Source organism: Notamacropus eugenii, chromosome 1 (assembly GCF_028372415.1).
Source record: "Notamacropus eugenii isolate mMacEug1 chromosome 1, mMacEug1.pri_v2, whole genome shotgun sequence".
NCBI classification, from domain to species: domain Eukaryota; kingdom Metazoa; phylum Chordata; class Mammalia; order Diprotodontia; family Macropodidae; genus Notamacropus; species Notamacropus eugenii.
The window spans coordinates 182,942,091-182,967,148 of record NC_092872.1 but is presented as its reverse complement, the minus strand read 5'-3'; the positions used below and the strand labels follow the sequence as shown (position 1 = coordinate 182,967,148).

The following is a 25,058-nucleotide window of genomic DNA, read 5'->3' as shown; positions in this document are numbered from 1 at the left end:
GTACGGGAACAATGAAGACTTTTTTGCTGACCAAAATAAAGAACAAAAGAAAATAGATTAAAATTAAGTCTTTTTCTTTTTAACCTCTTTGTCTAAGCAGATATCAAAGGCCCTCATTTGTAGATAACTATCCAACTTAGGGCTAGATGTTCCCATGATACTCTCTTGATCAGCATCCAAATGTAACCTAAGTAGGTCAGATCATTGTTCTTTACCTACCTAACCCTACACCTAAAAAAAAATGTGGAAATAATTCCCTCTTGTGGGAGGTTTGTGTGATAAATGAAAATGTCTAAAACTTCCCTCATCCTGACTAGACCGGGAAAATTCCCAGCCCTATTGACAACAGAAAAAAATTCAATCATAAATCAATTGTTAGAGCTATATTTCTCTGTCTCAAGCTGAGATCCTTTGCTTAAAGCTGCTAAAATATAAAGGGATGATGTTTTAAATTTATGAAGTGTACACTGATTACTTTCTCTTTCCTTCCCTTGCAAATCATTACCTTTTTGAGTGATGCAATGGTTGTCTGGTCATCCTGGGACAGCTTCAGGGCAGTGGCTACCTTAGCAGAATTAACAACAATCTCTGCATTTAGCTCTCTACATTTTGCCATCAAACGTTTTTCATTTTCATAGGACTTTTTCATAACAACATGAAGCTTTTCATATTCCATCCTGAATCTCTCCAAACTTTTATCTCCTGAAAGTTCATTGATGACATCTTGGAATTCCCTTTCCAATTCTTCAAAAGCATTTTCTTCCAGGTATGACTTTTCAAATTTCTCCTAGAACAAATTATAGGGATATGAAGTTAAAAGCTGAGCTCAAAACTCACCATGAACTATCACCAAATCAGTAGCGGGGGCAGAAGAAGGGGAGGTCTAAGAGAGAATTCAAACACAAGACATCTTGCTCCAAAATCTAGCACTCTTTCCAATATATCACATTAAGCTCTTGCTATTGATACAACATTTCAAAAATATTCCATCCTCAACACCTTCGGGCATCATCAAATAAGGCAACTTTCACAAATAAGGGTTCTGCAACTCATCAACCAATTTCTTTCCAAAAAAATCTTGTTCTAAGGAATGTTTGAAATGCTAGAGACATTTTCCCCAACTGAAACAATGTTAATACATGTTGTTGAGCTTTCTACTGAAGTCTACAGAAGACTACAATATGGCTGATTTGTATAATATTACGGAGAAAATGCATTCAGAGTTCCAAGTGGAGATACTGAAAATATTCTTTTCCTAAAACCAGTATGAGAATTGGAAAGAGAGGCGACAGGGACTCTAATGTGATGAAAAAAGCTAAAGGAGGAAAGAGGGGAGGGGAAATGGAGCCTCCAATTGTCATTAATCCCAAACACACTTACTGGTCTGGATTTGCAACCCATCACCAACCATCTTTTTCTCCTAAAAGTCCTGGAGACTGATCTAACTGCTTCCAGTTGCACTACTATACCACCTACTGCTGACTGCAAAGATTTCCTTCCTTCCTTAATTACACACAGTCCTTTTTAAGATTTTTTCAAGAATTTTCCTGCTAGTAAATGCAGGACAAATATAAAAGGAGTTCAAGGTTTCTATCTCCTTTCCAATTCAGGCATGTAGGTAGCCCAGTACTGGACTTGGAGTCAGAAAAAACTGAGGTCATATCTTATTAGTTATGTGATTTTGGGCATATCCCTTAATTTCTCTTCAATCCTCAGTTTCCTTACTTGTAAAATGGTAGGAACAGCACCTACCTCATAGGGTTGTTGGGAGGATCAAATGAGCTAACATTAATAAGTAAACCTTAAAGCACCACATAATAGCTAGCTAACATTATCCAGACTACTACTATAATCTATCTTCCCAAAAAGCACAAGTCTGACTACATCATTTCTCTGCTCTAAAAGTCTCCAATAGCTCCCTATTGCCTCCAAAAAAAATAAAATACAGACTCCTCGGCTTGACATTTAAAACCCTCCAAAATCTAATTTCACATACCTTCCCAACCTCACTTCCTACAGCTGCCCTTCATAAATTTTCTGTCGCACTAGCCTACTGACTTTCCCCAGATTCAATACTTAGGCTTAATCACCCTGCCTTAGAATGTCATCTCTCCTCATCCTGACCTCTCAAAATCAACTTTGATAGGTGTTACCTCAGATCTTGAATATTCTGACTCACCTTGTTTTCCAGTATGTGCCCTTACATGATCCTCCCCCCTCCACACTTTAGCTAACCTAATTAAAAGCTCCTTGAGGAAAGAACGGTTTTGTCTTTCTTTTTGTATCTGGACAAGCACTACGCCTTGCACATAATAGCAGCTAGCATTTATATAGCACTTAGTATATGTACCAGGAATTTACAATTATTATCTCATTTTATCCTCATAACAATGCTGTGAGGTAGGTGCTAATGTTATTCCCATTTTACAGATGAGGAAACTGAGGCAAAGAGAAGTTAAATGGTTTGCCTAGGATCACACAAACAGTAAGCACCTGAGGACAAATTTGTCCTCAGGTCTTACTGACTCCAGACCCAGTACTATATATACTGAACCACCACCGCCATATACACAATAAATAATTTTTTTTAATTGTAGTCTAATACCCAACACCCGTCCCCAATACTCTCCCATACACCCACTCTCTCTATTCACTAAGACTTTGGAGACAAATGCAAAGTCATACAAAGGTATTAAGAGTAGATGAATCAACCAGATAATTTTTCAGTTCCTATTCTCTTTCAGGCGAGGCAGCTAGGTAGCCAGTGGATACAGTACAAGGCCTAGAGTCAGGAAGACTCTTCCTGAATTCAAATCTGGCCTTAGACACTTAATAGTTGTGTGATCCTGGGCAAGTCACTTAACCCTGTTTGCCTCAGTTTCCTAATCTATAAAATGAGCTGGAGAAGGAAAAGCAAAACCACTCTAGTATCTCTGCCATGAAAACCCCAAATGGGGTCACAGAGAGTCAGACATGAAATGAAGTGACCAACATGAAACACGGGAAGATTAAATTCTTTGTCAGGGGCTGTGGTGCAGAATTAAGATCAAGATTTCTATTGAAAAGTCAGGCATTTAGGGGTGGCTTCAGAGGTAAGGGTTGCAATGGGAAAACAGCCAAAGTGGTTTACTCTCCCAATGTAGGATAGCACTACAGAGGAGAAAAGTGCATCGATCTCCCATGTTGACTCACATAAGCTGCAGAACCAGGAATTTGAGCACAGCTCTTGCTTTACTCTCTGCACTCTCCCAATTCCTTTCCATCCACTAAGGTCCCCATTCTGGACCAAGAAGTGAGTGAAAAGTAAGCCCTGGTGATAAGGGGAAGTGGGTTGAGATGGTCCCAAACAGTAGCTGAAAAAAGAAGAGAAAAAAGAAATCCCAAACAAATGTACCTTAGCCAGCAAAAATAAAGGTAGCCACTGACTTCCTAGTTAGCTGTTCCATAAGTCAAAGACATACTAAATCTTTGGTGGGCCAGAGGACTGACCACAGCTAAAATGCAAAACTTCATCCTTGACTCCAGGAAGGAGTCGTTCCTTTGTTTTTAAACTGCCTTTTTATAAAAATAATTTAAAATACTTCACTATTATATCAAATAATTTCATGAAACAGTTAATACCAAGAAAAGAAGTCTTTAACACATCACTAATATAATATAATATAAATAAAATAAAGGCACAGAAAAATGGAAATTAAGACCATGTTTGGAGGAAAATTTAGCTTTCCCTTGTTCCAGCCAAACCTGATCTTCTTGTGATTTCCAATGCCTTGTTCTTCTTGCTTTTCTCTCACAAAATGATACTTGCCAAAAAGAAGACTACTTTATGAAGAACTCACACAGGGCAAACTTTCACATGGTAGTCAGAAGAAGCAATACAAGGACATTCTCAAGGTCTCTCTTAAGAATTTTGGAATTGATTGTGCGACATGAGAGACTGGCACAGGACCACTCAGAGTGGTGTGTCCACGTTAGAGAAGGTACTGTGCTCTATGAGAAAAGCAGAACTGAAACAGCTCAAAGGAAATGCAGGATATGCAAATTTGGAGAATCTACCCCAAATGTTCACATGGACTATTTAAGCCCAAGCTGTGGTAGAGCATTCTGAGCTCCTATTGGTCTGATCAGCCATAGTCAGACACTGAAACTTGACTCTAGCATAGGGATGACATTTTGCTCCTCTGAGAATGAAGGACAACAACCAACCAATCACTCTTTATTCAATTTGACTTGCGTCTTTGCCTAATCTGGACTTCATTCAGCCATTGCAACCATGCCCATAGTACCACCATAAAACCCTCTGTCCCTGAGATCTCTCATTGTTCCTGGTCTATCAATCCTCACCCTTTGGTTGTCTCCACTGTTGATTTGCTCCCCTCTTCATCCCTTAGCTGTCAATCATTTTCTCAAGAAATACTACATAGTCCCAGGTGCTCAGCAAATATTTATTGAATTTTTATAAAACATTTAGTAGACTACTTAGATTTTAAAACTTAATCTTACAAGAGATATACATCATGACATGGACTTGACAAGATTTATCTCCATTATGCCATCCTGGTCTCCTATTCTCTAAAAGAAACTACTTAGATCCTTTGGACCTAAGGAACCTAAGAAAACTTAAGGATCCTAAAAAAAAATCTCAACTCACATTTTTCTAGAAGAGTAAAAAATTAGACATGAAATAGGTCAAGATCTTGGTGATTTTTACTTTTTTTACATTTTGAAACTGATTCAGGATTGTTGATTTCCAGGAATATGGTATAGAATTATCAAGGCAAGTCATTACAAAGATGATGTCATACCTCCATGAAAACAAAGGAAAAGCAGAAATATTTTCCCAAAGTCCCCAAAAGGAGAGCAAATTAAACTTCTGAGGACAATTTTTTCTGAAGACAGCTCTCCTATGATAACCTGCAGGGAAATGATTGTATGTTGAAAAGAAACAGGAAAATTCTATCCAACTATCCAGAAGGACTTTCCAGTAAAAATCCATTTAAAATATGAATAATATTCCAGGAAAATTTATATTATTTGAATCCCTAGAAGCAAGGGTCATCTGAGTGTCGCGTGAAAAACACCTCCGTGCAAAGTTAATAGTCCTTTCTATCTTTAATTTCTTTGATTAACTCATCTGTAGATTAACTTCTAACACTGACAAAATTATTTCCTCAATGTAAACAGACATACTAATTTAATTAAAATATGTTTGCTATCAACTGAAAAAATCATGAAATTGAAAATCTCAATATTCATTGTACATTAGTTCTTGCTTACTTCATTCTTCTGTCAGGTACAACAAACAAATGATAAAGATGGTTATTATGGAACATTAAAAAGCTCCATAATCTTGTTAATAAGACCTTCGTGATTAGAAACAAAGGTTAATCTTTTTCTACTGCTTTCCTACATATAACGCAACTAATTTTGATTGATAAAATGTCTTTATAACCCAGAGAGGTTGTGAAGCTTGATTAATGTTTGTAACATGATTTGAGATCCTACACAAACAAGCTCTCCAGCATTAAATCTCTGTGAGCTCACCAAGACCATTAGCCTGTGCCCCTGACATTTGATAAAAATGAGAGACTAAGATGCTACGGGGCTGAGGAGAAGGCAAGTGTTTATGCAGAAAGATTTCCTCCCCCACCTCGACCTATTTGGAGTAGCTAGAAAAGGGAGAAAAAGATCGAAGTTAATTGGAATATTTACATAGAGTGGTATGGCAGGGGCTAGTGTATGTGACCACATGCAACCAGATCACACTGTGTGCTGGATCATGAAAGGAAAGGCAATGGTTGGGGTTTGTGTGTGTTTGGGCTAAGTAATGTCTCCCAAGGTTGAGGATTCACAGTCAGGTTTTTGGACTCCCAATCTAATGCTCTTTCCAGTGCATTTTCAGTTTTCATCAGAAATGGTCTCAAGGACACAAAAAAGTGTTTCCTTTATCTACTTTAGGACTAGTATTAAATTGGGAGATTTTCTTGCTGATTAAAAACAGGTTACTAAAAATACTACAATGTAACATTTCCACAAAAGGGGGGAAATCATATTAGGAAGATAAGGTAATATTGCTGCCGCTCAACACTTTTCTCCTGTTAATGCTAAACATGAGCACACAAAGAAATTTATCTCAGCAATGTTCTCCATTCCATCCCATAAATGGTATTAATGTCAGCACTTAATCACCAGCTTAATGATTTGTTTGCAGATCAAGTTTCCCCTGAACACCTGGAATTTAGCATAGAAATGGAAAAATATCAAATAAAGAAAAGTTTGAAAATGGGGCAGGGAGGAGAGAGAGAGAGCACTGAGAAAATACATGTAGCCATATCTATCCATCTATATGTGTGCGTATTAATGTATAAATAGATACATGGAAAAGAGAAACCTAATCACAATGTCACTGAAATTAAAATTCAATTAAAAACAAAACAAAAATGTCTGGCTATTAATGATCAATAGCTGGTTTTAGATAAATGCTTGAGCTGAATGCCATATCAATTTCTGAAGAGCATAGTCAAGTCCACAGGTCAGGGGCAGGCTATAATACCAATTAGTGCAGAAAAGGAAAAGACAACAGGAAATGTGAAAAGACGAGGATGGAGTAATGGACTGTGGATGAGGAACTGTGAGATCAATGAGGGGAAAGAAGAAACAAAATAAAAGAAGACTGAAAGGCAGTGTAGTATGGTTGAAAGAGCACTGCATTTGGCTCTGCTTTGAATACCTGTATGACCTTGACCAGCTCATACTTTCTCTAGGTCTTAGGTCCCTCATCAAAAAATGAGAAGATGGGATTTCAAGGTCTTCTGAGGTCCCTTCCAGCTCCAAATCTATGTTTTTATGAATACAGATATAGAAGATGAAAGAGGCTAGATGAGAGAAATCGTTTATTAAGAGCTTGAGTGGCTGGAATAAAGAAATAGAAGGGACAAAAATGTGCGTATGTAAAACATAGATTTACGAAATCATAAAATTATATCTGGAAGGTATCTCACAAACCAATTAGTCCAACCTTCTCATTTTACAGATGAGGAAACTGAAGCCCACGGTGCCAAAGAAACTTGCCCTAGGACATAGAGGTGGGGAGCGACCCAGGTAAGATGAAGCTGACCCCGGAGTCGCCTGCGTTCCAGTCTTGCGTCGGACACCTGTCATCCCTGTGACCACGAGCGAGTCACTTAACTTCTAAGTAATTATAATTTGCTTTGTTGACTATCTGATGCATAGGTAGAGGGAGTTTCCCCACAGGAGGAAACCACAGAAACCTGACACACATCCCGACCCTCCACACACACAACACACAAATGCCAAAAAGAAAGGGGTGTGTGTGTCTGTGTGTGTGTGGATGTGTGTGGATGTGCGTGTCTGCGTGTCTGTGTGTGTGGATGTGTGTGGATATGTGTGTCTGCGTGTCTGTGTGTGTCTGTCTGCGTGTCTATGTGTGTGTCTGTCTGTGTGTATCTGTGTGTATGTGTGTGTGTCTGCATGTCTGTATGTGTATGTGTGTGTCTGAGTGTCTGTGTGTGTCTGTGTGTGTCTGTGTGTCTATGTGTGTGTCTCTGTGTGTTGTGTGTATGTGTGTGTGTCTGCGTGTCTATGTGTGTGTCTGTGTGTGTCTGTGTGTGTATGTGTCTGTGTCTGTGTGTGTCTGTCTGTGTGTGTGTGTGTGTCTGTCTGTCTGTGTGCGTGTGTTAGCAAGAGGGAAAGGGGAGAAGTAAGATAAGAAAAGGTAGTGACGGAAGGACAAAGGTAGAAATGTCAAGGCAGAAGGAAGGAAGGGCGGGGAGTTCTGGTAACGGAGAGGGACCCGAACGATAAGGGCTGTGGACGGGGAGATGGAACCAAGAAGCGGCGGGCGGTGCCTGGACAGCAGAGAATGACAGGAGAACGCCAAGAATGAATGGCGAAGGGATGGGGCGAGGCGCGGGGAGGTCGGACGGAGGAGCTCCACGGACTGGAGGAGCGGACAGACGGCCAGGGGCCCCGGGCGGGCGGAGGGCGCGGGGGGGGGATGGCAAGGGGGCGGCGATCTGGGGTGCGCCGAGAGGGCCTCGCAGGGGCGCCGGCTGCTGACCTCTTCCATCCTGCCGCCGTCCGGGGGCTGGCGTGCGGGAGTGCGGGAGGGAGGCGGGAGAGGCGGGGCCGACACGTCTCAGCCCCCTGCGAGGGCTCGGGTCACAACATACAGGCTGCTCTCCAGGATACGGGCGAATAGATCCGGACCATTACGCGTCGCTTCGGTTGCTAGGCAACCTGCGCTCACCCACCACCACCCCCTCCCCCCGCTAGGGGCACGTGACAGGCACGCCGCGCGCGAAGCAGAAGCGAATCTCCGCGGGGGCAGAGCTTCTGAGTGAAGGGCTAGGCCCGGAAATATGCAAATAAGCGCGGGGGCGGGGCGATGGCCTGCGGGGGGGGGGGGGGGGAAGGGGCGGGGCGATGGCCTGCGGGGGGGGGGAAGGGGAGGGGCGATGGCCTGCGGGGGGAAGGGGCGGGGCGATGGCCTGAGGGGGGGGGGGAAGGGGCGGGGCGATGGCCTGCGGGGGGGGGGAAGGGGAGGGGCGATGGCCTGCGGGGGGAAGGGGCGGGGCGATGGCCTGAGGGGGGGGAAGGGGAGGGGCGATGGCCTGAGGGGGGAAGGGGAGGGGCGATGGCCTGCGGGGGGAAGGGGCGGGGCGATGGCCTGCGGGGAAGGGGCGGGGCCTGTGCTAGGGCATCGGGCTCCGTGCTGGAGGGGTTTGCAAGGTGAAAGGAGGCGGGGGAGAAGAGCCCGGACTCTGGGTCTGCGGCGCAGCGCGTCCCCTTATGGGTCTTAAGGTTGCCCGTTTGTAAAGTGGGCATCCTAGGTACCAGCTGAGATAACGGAAAGAAAAGCAGGCACAGGGGAAAGCTCTGCCCCGGGGTTCTGCTTGGAAGGCTGGGGGGGTGCAAGAAGACGGGTGTCTCGCAGCTCCAGCTGCAGGTGAAGAAGCGGAGGTGCGGAGACCTCAGTGTTAGCCCTGAACCGCCCGCTTCCCCTGCCAGGGCGGTCCGGGGAGATTCTCTGAGGCCGCCGTGCCAGCCTGGGGCTGCCCTCCCCTGCCAGAGCCAGTTGTTGTCTCTCCGTCTGCTCCGAGTTCTCCTCTCGCTGCCACCCTTTGCAGATCTGCCTGGCACAAAGAACATCTGCCCTGGCTGTGTTAGAACCTGCGCTCTGAGCCTTCCCACCCTTGGTGTCACTTAGCCCTTCTAAACCTCGGTTTCTTCAGTGATAACGGTGGAATATTTAAATTCCACAAACGTTAAGTGGTTACTAGATGTATATACAAGTGTGTGAGGAGGGAGAGAGAGAGAGACAAAGTAACTAAGCATTTATGTGACGCCTGCTATGGGCCGGGCACTATACTAAGTACAAGGGAGGTATTATCCCCGTTTTGAAAGTGAGACAAGCAGAGGTTAAGTGACTTGCTTAGGGTCACACCAGCTTTGAACTGAGGGCCTCCTGACAGCAGGCTCTATCCACTGTATAGTTACAGAGAGAGAGAGAATGAAAATACATCTCACTGAGATGTTTGTTGTGAGGAAGGTACTATGAAAACCTTAAGATGCTGTAGAAATGTGTTATTTTTCTTCTTCTATTCATACTTTTTTTCTCCTCCTTTCTTCTTTTCTTTTCCTGTGTCTTAGAATATCCAGTTACATCAGACCTTACTGTCTGTACCCTAGCCCCAAGGACACGGTTTAGCCCCACTAGGGAGAAAAAGAGAAAGGAAGAAAGAAAAGTTGAAGGAAGGAAAGATGAAAGTTGCCTCCTGGACGGTGCTTGTCCCTATTATTGTTAATTAGCACAAGCTATAGAGTAGGGGGAAGGGAGAGGGGGAAGGGAACAAGAATTTATATGTGCAAGGCACTGTGCTAAGAGCTTTACAAATCTCTCAATTGATTGGATCCTCACAACAACCCAGTGTGACTAATAGACTGTTAGGGATAGAAAGGACTTTTGAGATCATCCAATCTCATCATTTTGAATACAGGGAAACAGAGGTGAAGAGAGGGAAAGGTTTACCACTTACAACTGTGATAACCAAGATTTAGCAGCTGAGCTCATACTGGAATGCAGGTCTCCTGACTATAAAACCTCTTGATTCCCTGGGCCAGGGCTCCAATCAAAGGAATGAAGATGCCTGAGATATGCGATATATATATGGCACCTTCCACGCCTCCACAAATTACATGTTGAGAACCTCATAAGGGTCATGAAACATACCCCTCCCATAAAGTCTATATTCACATCAATCTGAAAATAACTTGCCCAGACTCACTTAGAAGCTGATCATTACCTTAAAATAAGCACTTGATAAGGTAGAAGCTTCAGGGGATTGACCTGCATCATCAGCCCCAGCAGGTGCCCTCTGGGTGCCCTCATCAGATGTGCCAGCACCTGGGGTCTTTTCCCCATCTAATGGAGTGTCATCTATTGACCTAGGCATGAGAAAGGATGACTAATGTTCTAGAAAACATGTGAGAGTAAAATAAAAGACACCTGCATTCTAGAATCATGGCATCACAAAACCTTAGTCATAGTACATCTCAAAGGTCATTATGTTCAACAATAGCCTTCCAGAACCTCCACCTATTGTTAACTGCCTCTTCATCTTTTCACTCTTTGACTCACTTTGCTGCAAGGAAGGTATTTTTTTTCTTTCTTTTTTAACAGTGGTCATAAGCAAAAAAACTGTCTTTATTCTTTTGGAGGAAGAAAACTAGACATGCTCTGGATCTTTTCTAGGAGGAGACCCAAGGCAGTGAGTTTAAACCTTGATATTCATGTTTGTGGTTAGACAAATACTCAAATAGCATGGTATAGCAACAGCGAGGCAAGGTTGCCTAGTGACAAAAAGTCTATTGCAGGCCTTCATGTCTGGAACTGTTCTTTGATTTAGTTGCAGCAGAGCTCATCCAGAGGGTGAGTGCAAAAGATTGTTGTTATGCCAAGCTCAGGGCATAGCTTTCTTGCTGGGCTTTAGCTCTGGAAAACAGGGTGTCTCCTAATAGTCAAAAAGAGAGGAGCAGTCTTGGCATGGGGATTCTGACATTTCCCCCTCTTGACCAAAGAGAAGAAGTCTAAAAAAACCTCTCCCTTTCTGAACGATAAAGGAGAGGCAGGTATAAGCCAAGATGCCACAAGAGGCCAGTTGGGCAAGGACAGTAAGGAAGGTATTTTCTAAACCTTAAAGTTGTATATAAGTGTGAGTTATCATTAATAATGATGCCTGAGATCACATCAGTTTTTTTGGCTGGCATAGAATGTCATAGATGTCACAGATGGAAGTAATTTAAGGGACCTCAGCAATTAACTAGTCCACCACCAACACCATCACCACCTTCCTTTTACAAATGATGAAACTGAGACCCAAAAAGATTAAGTTCCTTACTCAGGATAATAAGTCACACAGGTAATAAGTCTCAGAGGGAAAGGTGATGGACCAGGAAAGACCTTCTAAGGAAGATGTGATTTGAGTTGAGTCCAGAAGGAAATCACTGGAACCAGAAAGTGGAGAAAGAGCATTCCAGGTATGGAGAACAGTCAGTAAAAAAGGTCCCTAAGAATTGGAGTCTCTTGTGTGTCAGGAATGGAAAGAAGGCCAGTGTCACTGGCTCTTACAGTATCTGGAGGGAAGCAAAGTATAATAAGACTGAAAAGACAGGAGGAGGGCAGGTTGCAAAGGGCTTGAAAAGCCAGGGGATTTTATATTTGATCCTGGAGGTAATAGGGAGCCACCAGAGTATATTGAGTGGTAACAGTCAAACATGCGCTCTAGTAAGATCACTTTGGCATTCAAATAGAGGATGGAGCTGAAGAGGGAGACAGTTGAGGCAGAGATACTAACCAGAAAGCTATAGCAGTAGCCAAGGAGTGAGAAAATGAGGGAATGCAAGACTGCACGTGGGGTGTCAGCTGTGAGAAGGGAGAGAATGAAACAGATTAGGATGTATGTAAGATGCTTGCAAGTGACAAGTCAAGACTGACACCAACGTTTTGAACTTAAGTGACCAGGAGGATGGGGATGCCCTCAACAATATTGGGAAGCTGAGAAGAGGGAAGGATTTGGTTTGGGGGGAAAATAATGATTTCTCTTTTTGATATGTTGACTGTGAGATTTCTTTGCCTAAAGTAGTCACATATATTCAAATTCACACTATTCAAAGTTGTAATTATATCAAAATTTCTTATTGGTTCCAGACCAATAGAAATATACAGTGTGAATTTGAGTATGGAATCTTGGAGACTGCAATGCTAATGAGAGTTAAAAAATCTTCCCCACCCATTAATGGGCCTGCCCCTTAAGGGAAGCTTGATTAGAAGAGATTTTTTGTTGTTATTGGAAGGCCCACACCTTTCCTTAATTTCTAATGAGGTAGTGGCTTTCAAGGGCTGTGATGCCCTCTGGCTCAGAAAAGTGTATAAATACTCTGAAGTGAGGTTTTATTTTGGTGCTTACTCTTTGGAAGTGTTTGTTTGGCCAGACAAGGCTCCTTTGAAAACCCAGATGTTGGTGCTTCTCTGTGGTAACTATGTATGTATTGCTTATGGTCAGACAGTTGGAAGCCCTGTCTGTTGATCTGTTGATCTTTACTTCTCTGTATTTTCCCTGAAGTTCAGGGTGCTGACTTTTCCCCTTGAACTAAGTGAATGATATATATGCTTGATTAAAGTAGATTGTTGACCCCTCAAAAGTTGCTTTTCTTTTAAAAAAACAGATCTAAGAACCTGTACAGCAGGCCCTCCTGTGTATGCTGGGGTCCTTGTTGTTACAGAGATAAAGTCCAGCTTCTTTGTTTTTACAGAGCAAGAAACTGAGGCCTAGAGAAGTGACATGACTCATGCAAGATTATATAGAGCAGAACCAGGGTTTGAATTCATACCCTTTGACTCTAAATTCTAAGAACTTTCCTCTATGCTCCTACAGAGGAAGGAACCTTCCAAGACCAATGCATAAAGAAGGAGGGCCTGCTGTACAGGTTGGACTGAATTGCCTCTGAGGGGCCTTCTAGATCTAAGACCCCTTACAGAACTACAATATTCAAGATATGTAGGAAACTTGTCCAACTATGTAGGACTAATTATTATATTCATGTCTAGAGGAGCAAGATGACTCATTCATGGCATCCATTGAAAGAATCGGATATAAGGGGAAGGGGCCATAGGCTAAATGGAGCCTCTTTGGTCTGTTTGTTTATTTTCTTCCATTCTAGATACAGGAAGTAGAGCGTCTCCAATCTGAGTTGGGAGCACAAGACTCAGGGATCTGGGAGTCAGAATCTAGGTGGCCAATGTAACATTGACACCCTAAGGAAAAGAGAACCCATTTGGGAGTGACATTCAGGACCCCAGCCTGGAGAAAGGAATTATCTGGCAGCAAAGTCATCTTCAGACATGAACTTGGTGGGACCAGTGCTATGTAGGAACTAAGCTAAGTTCTGACCTTCCCTGTTCTCTCTTACCTTGAGACCAAGGTAAAGGAAATGCGACAGGGAATGCCCCTGAAGCATTCAGGGAAATGTCTAAGTTACATCTGTGAAGTAAATATTCCTTTATAAAGGCTTTAAAAAAAAACTAAAAGTAATTCCCTAATAACTAGTCAAAGTTTAAGAATGGTTTTGAAAATAACTATAAACTATTAATCTTTTGAAAGAGTGAGATTTCCTAAACACAGGAGACTGCTTGCCTTCTCAGTTCTGGTGGTATATCTTTGTCCATTTTCAGTGTCTATCTGAGACCCAAGTGGGTGTATATATAGGAAAACCAGTGGGGTATAACATATAGAGAGCTGGCCTTGGAATTAGGAAGACTCGAGTTCAAATCCCCTCTCTGACATATATTGCCTATGTGACCTGAACAAGTGATGTAACTTGACTTTTCAGTGCCCCCAAACAATTGTATAAGATTGTAACTTGCAGAGCAGATGACAGTCTGCATGGATGAAAACAGGGTGTTCTACTCGGACAGCTAGATAGTTTAGTAGATAGAGTACTGGGCCTGGCATCTGGAAGACCTGAGTTCAAATTCAGTCTCATACACTTAATAGCTGTGTGATCCTGGGCAACTTGCTTAACCTCTGTCTGCCTGAGTTTCCTCATCTATAAAATGGGTATAATACCTACCTCCCAGATCTGTTGTAAGGATCAAATGGCATAACAATTTTAAATTTCTTAGCATAGTGCCTGGGGCACATAGTAAATACTATATAAATGTTAGTTATTATTATTCCTTACTGGGAGCTTCCCAGACAGAGGAAGTCACAGGTCTGGTATAGATAGCTAGCTAGCTAGATATACATATATATGTATATACACACACATATATATATATTTTATATATATTTCTACACACATATACATATATGTATATATTTACATGTGTGTGTATATATATACATATATATGTGTGTGTATATATACATATATATATATACACACACACATGCATCTGTATGTGTACACAAGATCTGTACATTGTCCATCCAGCTATATATTGTGGTCTGGTCATTATTCATTCACTTGTTTTTTTCTATATGGATAGTTAAGCCAAACCCTTTGATCATGGATCTTACTCAGGAGTCTCTACAATGTTCTAGGTCTTGATAGAATTAGCACAAACAACACCATCTGAAATACCCCACTATCTGTAGGAAATCCTTCTTCAACTTGGACTCTTTTCTCCATGAAAATGATGAATACCTCTGGTGAGCATTTTTATGCCTCACTCAATGATAATGATCAAGGATTAAAGTTATGTATTTGGTTATATCTTGTAAGTAATCTAGTGTCATTTTGTCATATGAATGATAGATACCCTGTTGAAAGAAAGCTATTAACACAGTGTTTGCCTCTGTTGAGTAATAAGCCTCTATATTGTCAACAGTGTGCACAGTGAGATCTCATATACTGTAAGTACATCTTTAAGTCAATTGTGAATTGGTAAAGATGTAGTTTATTGTGGAATATTGCTTATCAAAATGTGCATTCCCTTCTTAACCCTCATCAAGTGTGCCCTTGCTATATCTGTAAATTGTTCTCATTAAAATTTTATGTAAATGGAAAATAGATATGTGAGTTGGTTTTTGTTGTTCGGTTTTTCAGTTGTGTCCAATTCTTCATGACCCCATGTGAAGTTTTCTTGGCAAAGATACTGGACTGGTTTGCTATTTTCTTCTCCAGATCATTTTATAGATAAGAAAACTTAAGGCAAACAGAGTTAAGTGACTTACCCAGGGTCACACAGCTAGTAAGTGTCTGAGGCCAGATTTGAACTCAAGAAGGTAAGTCTTCTTGACTCTAGGCCCAGCACTCTATCCATTGTCCCACCTAGTGGCCTTTTAATGAGTTGGTAGCTATTGATATTATCTTGCCCACTTTTAACAGTAAAAATGACTAAGATTTTTTACGTCTTTGGTATGTTTCTTCTTCTTCAGATACATTAATAAATGATCTCTCAACACTCTCAAAATTGTATTGCCTCTAGTTTAGATCTCCTCACTGTGTATGTGGTCTAATCCAACTACTTTGTACATCTTTGTTTTTTTCAACACCATTTGTGCTTCCTCAAGAAGGAGCTCCGGATTAGTGATGGTAGAGGTCAAATGTAATGGTTCCACTGTTCCTGGTGGTGCAGAGTTCATGATAAAATTCTTTACAGATCTTTTCCCTTTTTCATATCCTTGTACTTCCATTTTCATCTCTCAAGTTGACTCGGCTTAGTTGAGTCTATCACCAAGCTTTCTTCATCTCATTTTTTTCCCACTGCTCCTTCATGTTTCATTGTGACAATATAATTTATAATTTTCCATCATTTTTCTCTGTAAGATGTTTTAAAATGAGTTTATATTCTAAGAATTTGTGGCTCTTGACTGCCATGTCCCTCTACTTCACACAGGGGATCAAGTATTTGTTAACTACAGCAAATTTTAGGTTCTTTGTGGCAATTAACTTACATTCTTTAAACTTCTATACAGAATTATTCTAACTGGATTTTCAATTCTCCAAACATTTTGCCACCTACTTCCCTTTTTCAAGCACCAATAATTTGTTTAAATAAGTCAGATTGAAGTTGTTTTCATTTCACCTTAATTTCACTTCCATCAATGACAAGTTGTTTTCTGAATATTAAAATATAACCAGCTTAATTTTTTGTTTTTATTTATTTTTATTTATTTATTTTTTATTTTGTAATGTTTAACAATCACTGCCATACAATTGTGATTTTATCCCCCCCACCTACCCCCCACTACCCCCCTCCCTCCCCATGACTGCATACAATTCTGTAGAGATTCTACATATACTTTCCTATTGAGTATATTTTCACTATAGTCATGCTATGTAGTCAGACTATGATAAATGAAAGAAATCGTATAACAAATCAGAACATGATACACAAACACATACACATACACAAACATGATCTGCTACAATATGTGAGTGACTTCCATATTTCTCTCTCTGAGTGTGGCAGGCATTTTGCCTTGAGATCCTCCATTGGGATTTTTTTTTTTGGTAAGAAGTTCTTGTGTTATTACACAAATCTAAGTCTACCAGAAAAAACTCTCACACACTGTGGTTGTTGCTGTGCATAAAGTTCTCCTGGTTCTGCTCCTTTCACTCAGCATCAGGTCATATAAGTCCTTCCAGGCCTCTCTGAAGTCTTCTTGTTCATCATTTCTTATGGCACAATAGTACTCCATTACATTCATATACCATAATTTATTCAGCCATTCCCCAATTGATGGACATCCCCTTGACTTCCAGTTTTTGGCAACTACATAGAGTGCTGCTATAAATATTTTTGTACATGTGGGACCCTTTCCCATTTTTATGATCTCTTGGGGATATAGTCCTAGTAGCGATATTGCTGGGTCAAAGGGTATGCACATTTTTGTAGCCCTTTGGGCATAATTCCAAATTGCTCTCCAGAATGGTTGGATGCGCTCGCAGCTCCACCAACAATGAATTAGTGTTCCAACTTTCCCACATCCTCTCCAGCATTTATCATTTTCTTGTTCTGTCATGTTTGCCAATCTTATAGGTGTGATGTGGTACCTCAGAGTTGTTTTGATTTGCATCTCTCTAACCAATAGTGATTTAGAGCATTTTTTCATATGATTATAGATAGCCTTAACCTCTTCCTCTGAAAATTGCCTGTTCATATCCTTTGACCATTTATCAATTGGGGACAGCTTAATTTTTGTGACACTATTTGGTACTTGCCATAACTGTCACTTCCCAAGTCTTTTCTGGAGAAAAATAATCCTGAAGCTTCTATGTAGTCTCCAAACCTTTGAAGTTGGCATTCCTTAATCCCCGAGCTATGGCATTCATCATATTTTCTTACCATTCTCATCTTTTCATGGAAATCCCCAAGTTTCAAAGCATACATTGATTTGAATTGGAAGGTCCTATAGAGATCTTTGTAAAATCATTCTATCCCTCTTCATCTTTTGCAACAGACATTATCAGCACAGAAGCTGCAATTATTTTCATGGTTGTCTTTTTGCAGTAAGTGAGCACTTCCACAAAGGATAACTAAATGTCCCATGAAATGATGGTTCCTGTTGTCTTTGGACACAGAGTAAATCCCCTCAGCCAGGAAGAATCTGTGAGCCATCCTTCCATTTCACGCAACTTGAAAAACCCTTTGTGAAGTGACTTCAGCCTTCATTTGCAGGTTTATTGCATATTACATTTCAGTGAAATTAGCCTATTTGCTCTTCCCCATATGGATGTGCCACTCCATCCCCCAGTCCCCATTCTTTGCACCGGCTTGCTCTCATGACCAGAATTCACTCCTTCCTAACTTGAATCCCAAGCTTTTTTCCACGTTCGGTTTAAAAGTTTCCTCCTGCCTAAACATGCCTGTCCTGATGCCCCAAGTAGCTAGTACTCTTTCCCAAACCTTGAAATTACTTTGTGCTTACTTAATATGTTTTGTAGTATGCGCTAATCTCTGTATATGTTGTTTCCTCCCCAAAATAGCACAAGTTCCTTGAGATAAACCACTAGGCCTGCAGTCAGGAAGACCTGCATTCAGATCCAACCTCACAGTACAAGCCGTGTGACCTTGGGCAAGTCACATAACCTCTGCCTTAGTTTCCACATCTGTAGTCAATAAATTTTTTCTTTTATAATCACAAGTCTTTATGTCCTAAAAGTGAAATAGAGCAATATTGATGCTTTATTTCATATTTCATATTATCTCAAATTAAATGACTTCTTTTAATCGCTTATAAAGAAATCACTAGAACAATAAGCCTATGGTATACACTACCAAAGTTGTTATATTTAAATGTTAGACTCCAGGACTGTGGGGTTTGGGCATGTCACTTTCTGAGCTTCATTTTCCCCTACACAAAATGAAGGTGTTCATTTCTCCAGTCTCTTCCAGTTCCAACATTCTGGGATTCCGTAAGCCCAGCTCTTCTGTCTCCAGAAGGCTATGATTCAAACTCAGGAATGTGGAAACAAAGAAACTTCAAGACATGTTCTGAAGGCAGGTGAGAGATGCAAATGGGCTGTCTACCCAGGTGGGACACTGGGGAGAGAGCCTGAATTTTCAAGTCCACACACATTTCCAGAAGGCTGTGCAACCCTTACTGGAGGATTTTGGCATTAGCTCCCCATAACACTCTGTTATAGTAAAATAAACCACAAGGTGGCAGCATACTACCAAAAACCTTGAAAATACTAAGTTAAGGGAAACTTTCAAAACAGTGTTCAGTTCAACAAACATTAGCTACTGAGTTCAGAGTCCTGTACCAACTTCTAGAAAAGACACAAAGATAATAAACGCTGTTTGGGGCAAGTTTTGCTTTTTTGTTTGTTTTTTTGACAATTAAATATTAAACACTTTGTAAATATCTCATTTGATCCCCACAACAACCCCGGAAAGAAGGTGCTATTATTATCCTCATTTTACAGTTGAGGAAACTGAGGTAGACAAAGGTTAAGTGACTTGTCCAGAGTCCCACAGCTGCTGCCTCTTTTTTCAACTTCATTTTGTGAATTATGTCCTCGTATTAGAATGGAAACTCCTTCAGAACAGGAACATGTCTTTCTTTTTGCTTCTGTTTGAATTTCCAGCACTTAGCATAATGTCTGGTGCATTTTGTCAAGGGGAAAAAGTCAGCATGTGAACTTCAGAGAAAAGACAAACAGAGAAATAAAGATCAACCAACAGAGAGGGCTTCCACCTGACTGACCTTGTTTGAGATCATATTTGAACCGAGGTCTTCTTGACTTCAGGTCCAATACTCTATCCACCATGCTACCCAGCTGCCTTTGAGACAGAGAGAGAGACAGAGAGAGAGAGAGAGACAGAGACAGAGACAGAGACAGAGACAGAGACAGAGAGACAGAGAGAGAGACAGAGAGAGAGACAGAGAGAGAGACAGAGAGACAGAGACAGAGACAGAGACAGAGAGACAGAGAGAGAGAAATGTTAACTTCTACACTTGGGTTCCTGAAATCAGATTCAAAAATAAAGGTAAAAATTTGGGAAGGCAACGTCTCATGGGGGAAAATGTCTTGGGGTTTATAGGATTGCAGGTTCAATATAAATCAAGAATATGGCGTAGCTACAAAAATTAACACTATCCTGTACTGCTTCAAAAGAAGAAAGTATCCAGAATGAGGGAGGTGATTTTTTTTCACTCTACCATGGTCAGGTCACATCTGGATCCCTTATACTCAATTCTGGGGTACACATTTTAAGAAAGCTCTAGGCAAAGTGGAGCATGCCCAGAAGAGGACCACTAGAATGTGAGAGACCTGAAAAATAGGACATAGGAAACATGACCAAAGGAACTGGGAATTTTTGACCTGGAGAAAAGGATTCTTGGAGGGGAAACATTCAATCTCTGAAGGGATGCCATGTGGGGTAGAACAGTTAGACTTGTTCTCTTTGACTCCTGCAGCAGACAGAACTAGGAACAATAGGTAAGAGCTATAGAGAAACAGATTTAAGTTTTATATAAGGAAAACCTTACTAAGAGTCAGCACTATCTAAAAGTGAGATGGACCGCCTAGGGACATAGTAGGTTCCATTTCATCACAGATTTTCAAAGAGATTACACAACCATTTATGGGAGATGTTATAGATGGTGTTCTTGCTCTTGAACTAGATAATCTCTAAGGTCTTTTCCCACCCTGAGATTCTTTGATTTCGTGATCATAAATCTCTGTCTCCTTGAAGGTCCAATGATGACATCAGAAAAAAAAGTACTTGTAGACTTCAAGAATGAGGCTTTTCTCATTGTAGAAACTTAATAACCAGGTTCTCAATATATCTGTTTCTTTCCTCCAAAGGTCCAACTCAAGTCATAGAGGTGTTGTTTTTGTTTTTTTTTATAGAAAGTCATCATTTTGTCCCCCCTCCAATCCATTTATTTTGCAGATGAGGAGACTGAGACCCATAAGGGATCTTGACTTACCCAAGATTTTATCTCTAGAATGTGGCAGAGCTAGGACTATCACTTCAGTCTCTTGACTCCCAGTCCAATTATCTTTTTCCAAACAACGTCTATCTTCCTTATCAATTAAGAGCCATAATTAAGAGCAATGTAATGGCTCCCCCCTTCCCCCCACCCCGTGTGATTCCCTTCTCTGCAGCTTAGGGAGTTTATCTTAGACAAAAAGTTATAAACTCAATTACAATCACAATGAGTTTCCAGTTAGGAAAATTCCTAACATTGAGGCAGAAGCTGGGCTCTCTGCCTAAATTTAAGTTTAATTTCAAGTTAATCCCTGACTTCTTGGCGGTTGAGATAAAATTCTATATAATAGGGAGCTGGTTAGGATATGCAGCATGTTTGACCAATACAATCCCCTTTTGGACTTTAGTGGGTATGAAGACATTATGTAACTGGCTCCAATACTGAAAAAAGGGTTTTTCAATTGACTACACTACTGGAATTGGGGTGCATTAAAAAGGCTTTAACCAGACAAATCAACTCTTTATTCAAGTGACAAAGCAAGGACTAAGCCTTCGAAGGAGAGATACCTGAGCCCCTGCTTTCCCCACTACAGAGGGAAACATGGCCTTCCTGTTGCTTCTGTCTCTGCACTGTCTAATCTTTCCCGATTTTAGGTAAAGGAGGTTGAAGACGGTTACAACTTTATGAATCTCAAAGAAGTTCAGGAGAACGATCCCATTTGGAAACTACAATCCATGACAGGATTTCCCAGAGACCAGATGATGAGGAATGAAATCCTGAGTGATCTACCCAGCTCAGTTCAGCATTAAATACCCAGAGAAACAAATTCAAATTCATGTTATCCATAAGCTATGCTGCTTTTTAAAGTGAACTTGGTAGAGCAAATAATATATACAAAATAACTTTAAGTTTGAATCCATTCTCCCCAGAGACTTAATAGGTATAGAGGTGAACATGCTTTCTCCAAAGTGTCTGAGGAAAATATTTCTTCTTTTATTTTTACATCTTTTCAATAACTATCCCTTTGCAAAACTCAATTTATGCTTGCTCATTAAATGGAATTGGGGTGCTAATAACGAGCAGATAAATAAATTTTTACCTGGGTATTTAGGGCATGTTCACTAAACTGATATAAGGGTAGAGGATCCATTGATTATCATGTCCAGTTAAAATTAATACCTTTGTTAGTAAAAAACATTTCTTGAATAAATCAATCAATGTGAATGGAGCCTGTACATTTTCTTCAATCAAAACCATTATTGAGAGACTTAGTCTTGCCCTAAGGAAATAATAAGAGTATGGAAGTATAGTCAATTCAGCTAAAACAGGATGTACTTTCCCAAAAAGCATCTCAGTAGTCAAAATCACACAATAAAAACCACAGAGCTTATGAGGAAAATAGAGTTGGGAAAACACTGTTTAAAAATGTCATCAGTGACACAAAATAAAAATAGCAATCTAAAAAAATTGGTAGCACCACTTTATACATGTTAAATAATTAAAAAATAAATCTTGCAATAAAAAGTGGTCCCTTCTGGGGACTTGGGCTGCTACAGCAAATTGGATCTGCTAAAATTCCTCACCTCAGGACCAAAAGACAAAGGTGAAACTTTGGAGAGGTAATGGAAAGGAAACCAGGCTTCCTCCAAACACAGCTCCTACTGTACAGTGGGACTATAACGTGCCTCTTTCTAGACACAAGACTTCTATTAAATTAGTAAGAGATCACATCAGTTTGTTTGACTACTATGTTACACTGTTTTCTCATGTTGAATTTGCTGTCCGCTGAAAACCCCACATGTACTGCTGTCAAGTCACATTTCCTCCAGACTGTCCTTATGAAGCTGGTTTTTTTAATCTAAGTGCAAGAATTCATATAGCACTTGTTACATTTGCAATATTGTTAAAAAGAATGCGCCTTGCTCAAAAGCTGAACTTTCCATCCCAACCACAAACGACTGATCACAAGAAAGGCTTTGGATGGTTCAAAACAACTTATTTGTGTTACAGAAAAGAGAAAAGATGATGTCGAAACCCATATCCTACTGAGAGTGGATCAACTAAGACTCTATGTGTTAAGGCTAGAACATTATTATTATAGAAATGTGATTCAATTTGTAGAACACTGAACTCACATATATAGACACACAATAGGCTAACAATTGGTTTAAGAATTGGCTAAGGGCTTTGGGACCAGGGAAGAATTGTTTCAGATGCAGAGGCAGTTAAAAGAAACTGTATCTAGGGCACACAGCAGGAATCTAGCAGACATCCCTCAAGTAAGAGCATTAGGAATTTATTAATATGTATTTATCATTGTCTTAATGCCATGTAGGGCAGTGGGGATGGGATGGATGGGTAGTCAGTGATTTCATATCTTTGGTGTGAAGGCCCTGGGTGCAGAGATCCGGTCTTCTTTCTCTCCTACAATACCTAAGACATTGTTGTGTATACAACAAGCACTCAGGAAATGCTTGTTGAACTGGGTAGGTGATGGGAAGGAAGTCTCCTATAGACTTAACCTTGTAAAATGTTATCCATCAGAATAGACTACTTTTCAGGCTTTCAGCTGGTATCCTGGTTCTATATTTCTATTTCTGCCTTTCAATTCCACATACGACTGCCACTGTAAACCAACAGTTTTTGAATACCCTGGGACAATTTTCTCCTCGAAAACTAGTAGAAGGAAAATTGAACAGGGAATTGGGAGGCTTTAGATTTGGTTCAGTTTCATTTGTAATACGAAGGGTTGGACTAAATGACCTCTATGGTCCTTCATGGCTCTACAAATCTGTGATCCTTCTCCATACAGTGCATTTTGCTCAGCACTGGTGCTGGAAATACAAGGAAGTATCAGAATCCCAGGCCCTGCTCCTAAAGAGCTCACAGTCTAGTCTCAGCAACAATATGAGGACAAGGACCCACAGAAGCATTGATATTACTCAAGGTGGGTTGGAAAGCCCCGTAGCTCTATCTCTAGGTAACAATCCTTAAGGAAGGTCATATTTAGTCCATATCAAGCCCTACCATAGTCACACCACATCTTGAGCTGAGAAAAGGTTGTTTCAAATATCATCGACAGGGACTCAGCAAGCACGTCCTCATTCTTTCAGAGCTAGAAGTAATTCATCTGAACCAGATGATTTGAATTCATCAAGGCTCTCTTGCCATCCCCTTATTTATCTTGACTCTTAGCTCCCTATTGGTCATTTTGTTCTGTCCTTTCCAATCTAAAGGTCATCTTCCTTGACAAAAAACAAAAATAAAAACAAAAAACTCCACAGAAGTAAGATCGGAGCAGGACTGATTTCTCTTGTCAAACTATTCACTTTGCCCTATCCATTGTTTAATCTTCTTTACTCCAATGTAGCTTTAAAATTGTTTTTAATTGTCCTTCATTTCCTCAGCAGTCTCAGTTTCTTCCCAGCCTTTAACAGTGTTGACGCTAACACTTTTGTATTGTCTCCTATATTTAGTATTCATTCTCTGCCCACCCCCCAAGCTACCTTTTTTTCTGTTGTTTTCTTGTATGTTCATTGAGGGCAAAGACTATCTTTCTTTTTTTGTTCCTATTCTCAACCCTTAGCATCTCATCTGACACATAATAAGCACTTAATAAAAACCTGTTGGCTAACTGATTGTTACCTACCTCTTGCTTCCATCTTCTGTTACTATCTTTTTAAAAATCATGGTTAGTTTGTGAGTTCTTTCTACATACACATCCTTACTTTTTAACCGGTTCCCATTTTTTCCTCTTCATCAGAATTGCCTCCTTTTCTGTATCCAAATTTCATTCTCCAGTTTAGCAAGGTCCTTCCCCAAATGTGGTGCCCAGAACTGTAGCCAAAACTTTCAATGTGGTGTGATTGGGTAGAGCTTGATATGGACTGAATGTGACCATCCTCATTCTTGGAACTATTCCTTCTTTAATTCATGTAGCCTTGGCTTTTTTGGCCACTGCATCACTGTATCACACTAAGTTTTAGGGGCAGTTAAGTGGAGCAGTAAATAGACCACAAGCCTAGAGTCTGGAAGACCCTAGTTCAGTTCCAGCTTTAGACACTTACCAGCTCTGTGATCTCAGACAAGTCATTAAATCTCTATTTGCCTTAGTTTCCTCAATTGCAAAAGGAGGATAATAATAGCAGCTACCTTTCAGGGTTGTTGGGAAGACTAAATGAGATAATATTTGTAAAATGATTGGCACAGAGTGCCTAGTGCATAGTAAATGCTAAATAAAAACCAGCTATTATTATTATTAACCCATATTGAGATTGTAGTCTACTAAAACCCTAAGACTTTTTCACATGAATTTTTGTATAGTCCTGCAGCCCCTATACTATTCCTAGAAATTTAATTTCTTGAACCCAAGTGTAGAACTTTACATTTGTCCTGATAAAATTTCATCTTATTCAATTTGAGACAATGTTCTAACTTGTTGAGAGTTTTCTGGAAACCAACTTCAGTGTGTTAACTAGTCCTCCAAGCTTTGTGTAAACTGCATGTAACAGGCATGCCTCGGGGAAGATGCACCCAGAAAGTCCTGAATGATGAGGCAGTGTTGGAAAGAACTAAAGAAGAGTAAAC

The 25,058-nt window shown here is 40.6% G+C and overlaps 1 protein-coding gene across 5 annotated transcripts in view; it reads right to left on the bottom strand.

Moving 5' to 3' along the window:
• The window catches only part of CFAP58 (cilia and flagella associated protein 58), a 163,505-nt gene extending 153,013 nt beyond the window's left edge, over positions 1-10,492 (bottom strand). For 2 of the 5 annotated variants that reach the window (XM_072621691.1, XM_072621688.1), the window contains exons 1-2: positions 10,326-10,475; positions 506-787 (exon numbers count right to left, since the gene is read on the bottom strand). In XM_072621691.1, coding sequence (XP_072477792.1) covers positions 506-787; positions 10,326-10,475 — 432 coding nt within the window. Of the gene's footprint in view, positions 1-505; positions 788-8,080; positions 8,341-10,325 lie in introns of those variants that run through there. The other 3 variants (XM_072621698.1, XM_072621690.1, XM_072621696.1) reach the window with 3 other exon arrangements.
• Between the last annotated feature and the right edge of the window lie 14,566 nt (positions 10,493-25,058).